Source organism: Aethalodelphis obliquidens, unplaced genomic scaffold (genome assembly GCF_003676395.1).
Source record: "Aethalodelphis obliquidens isolate GAN/ISIS:26980383/991018 unplaced genomic scaffold, ASM367639v1 scaffold4534, whole genome shotgun sequence".
NCBI classification, from domain to species: Eukaryota; Metazoa; Chordata; class Mammalia; order Artiodactyla; family Delphinidae; genus Aethalodelphis; species Aethalodelphis obliquidens.
In genome coordinates, this window is record NW_020842436.1 from 1 (window position 1) to 1269 (window position 1269).

General features: G+C 48.3%; 1 gene segment (V, D, J or C); it reads right to left on the bottom strand.

The window, feature by feature from the left end:
- Positions 1-3: 3 nt before the first annotated feature.
- Positions 4-619, bottom strand: LOC113617258 (immunoglobulin heavy variable 4-59-like; the record flags this gene model as incomplete). The annotated part of the segment is given in 2 exon segments: positions 4-416; positions 501-619. Coding segments are annotated over 2 exon segments (459 nt in total), but the record flags the coding sequence as incomplete, so codon positions are not given.
- Between the last annotated feature and the right edge of the window lie 650 nt (positions 620-1269).

Below are 1269 nucleotides of genomic sequence, written 5' to 3' on the forward strand. Positions count from 1 at the left end.
CTGCTGCAGGTCGCAGCCCTGTACTTGTTGGGTCCTGTGCGACCCCTCGTGGTAACGAACCTCCGTGCAGGGAGGTTTGTGTCTGGGCTCACACAGACTTCCCCTCACTGTGTCTTTCGCACAGTAATACACGGCTGTTTCCTCAGTTGTCAGGCTGCTCAACGATAAGTAGACTTGGCTCTTGGAGGTGTCCCTGGTGATGCTGAGCCGGGACTTAATAGTTGGGTTATAATTTGTGTCTCCATCATACCACATGATACCAACCCACTCCAGCCCCTTTCCTGGAGGCTGTCGGACCCAGGATACACTATCGCTGGTTAGTGAGAATCCAGAGACAGTGCAGGTGAGGGAGAGGGTCTGTGAGGGCTTCACCAGGCTGGGTCCCGACTCCTGCAGCTGCACCTGCGACAGGACACCTGTGGACAGAGAGAACAACGGTGACTCATGGGCTCAGATGCAGCTTCCCCATGCGTTCACGTCTGAATCCCTGAGACACTCACCTCTGGGAGCTGACACCAGGAAGAGGAAGAACCACAGTGGATTCATCTTCTTGCAGATGAGATTCCTGAAGCCCAGAAATTCTCTTCAAGCATGAGGAGAAACCCGAATTTAAGTGAACAGGTACTTTGTTTTTACCTGTGGTCTAAGGGGATATTTGCATAAGGGAGGGACCTTTTTATAAAAAGCAGAAAGTAGTGAAGGGAGGTCCCAGTCTCTGGGACTCCACCTGAGGAGGATGCTGACTGTGCCCTCAGAGAACTCAGCCCCCACCTGAGGTCCCCTCCCTATGCCTGGGGGACTCTGTGTCCAGGAATGAAATGATGCTGAAGGGCTAGTCAGGAAGTCAGCTGTGCTCAAGGATTAACGGCAGGTTTGGGGAATAGACTTTAATCCAATGGATGTATATATTTCACATAAATACCCATCACACATTCAGGGTCCTCCAAGATGTCAGACACAGACTCTTGTTTTTTCCTTTCTGCATTACCTCCTGTTTATTAGCTGGATGCGCAGGTATTTGAGAGAAACCATACATGTAATAATCACATTGAATTCAGACAGAGTGAGGTAAAATTTAATGTTTATCATAATTCACAACGGATTTCGTGTTTCCCTTAACTTGGGTGAACATTTCCTCACCTGAAACAGTTTAAATATTATCAAGATTTGCTCTGGAGGTGGATTTACTCTTAAGAACTAAACACACGTGTATTTTGTGGACAAGGTAGTCATTCTTGCTGAGATGGTCATGGATCCCAGCACTGCTGA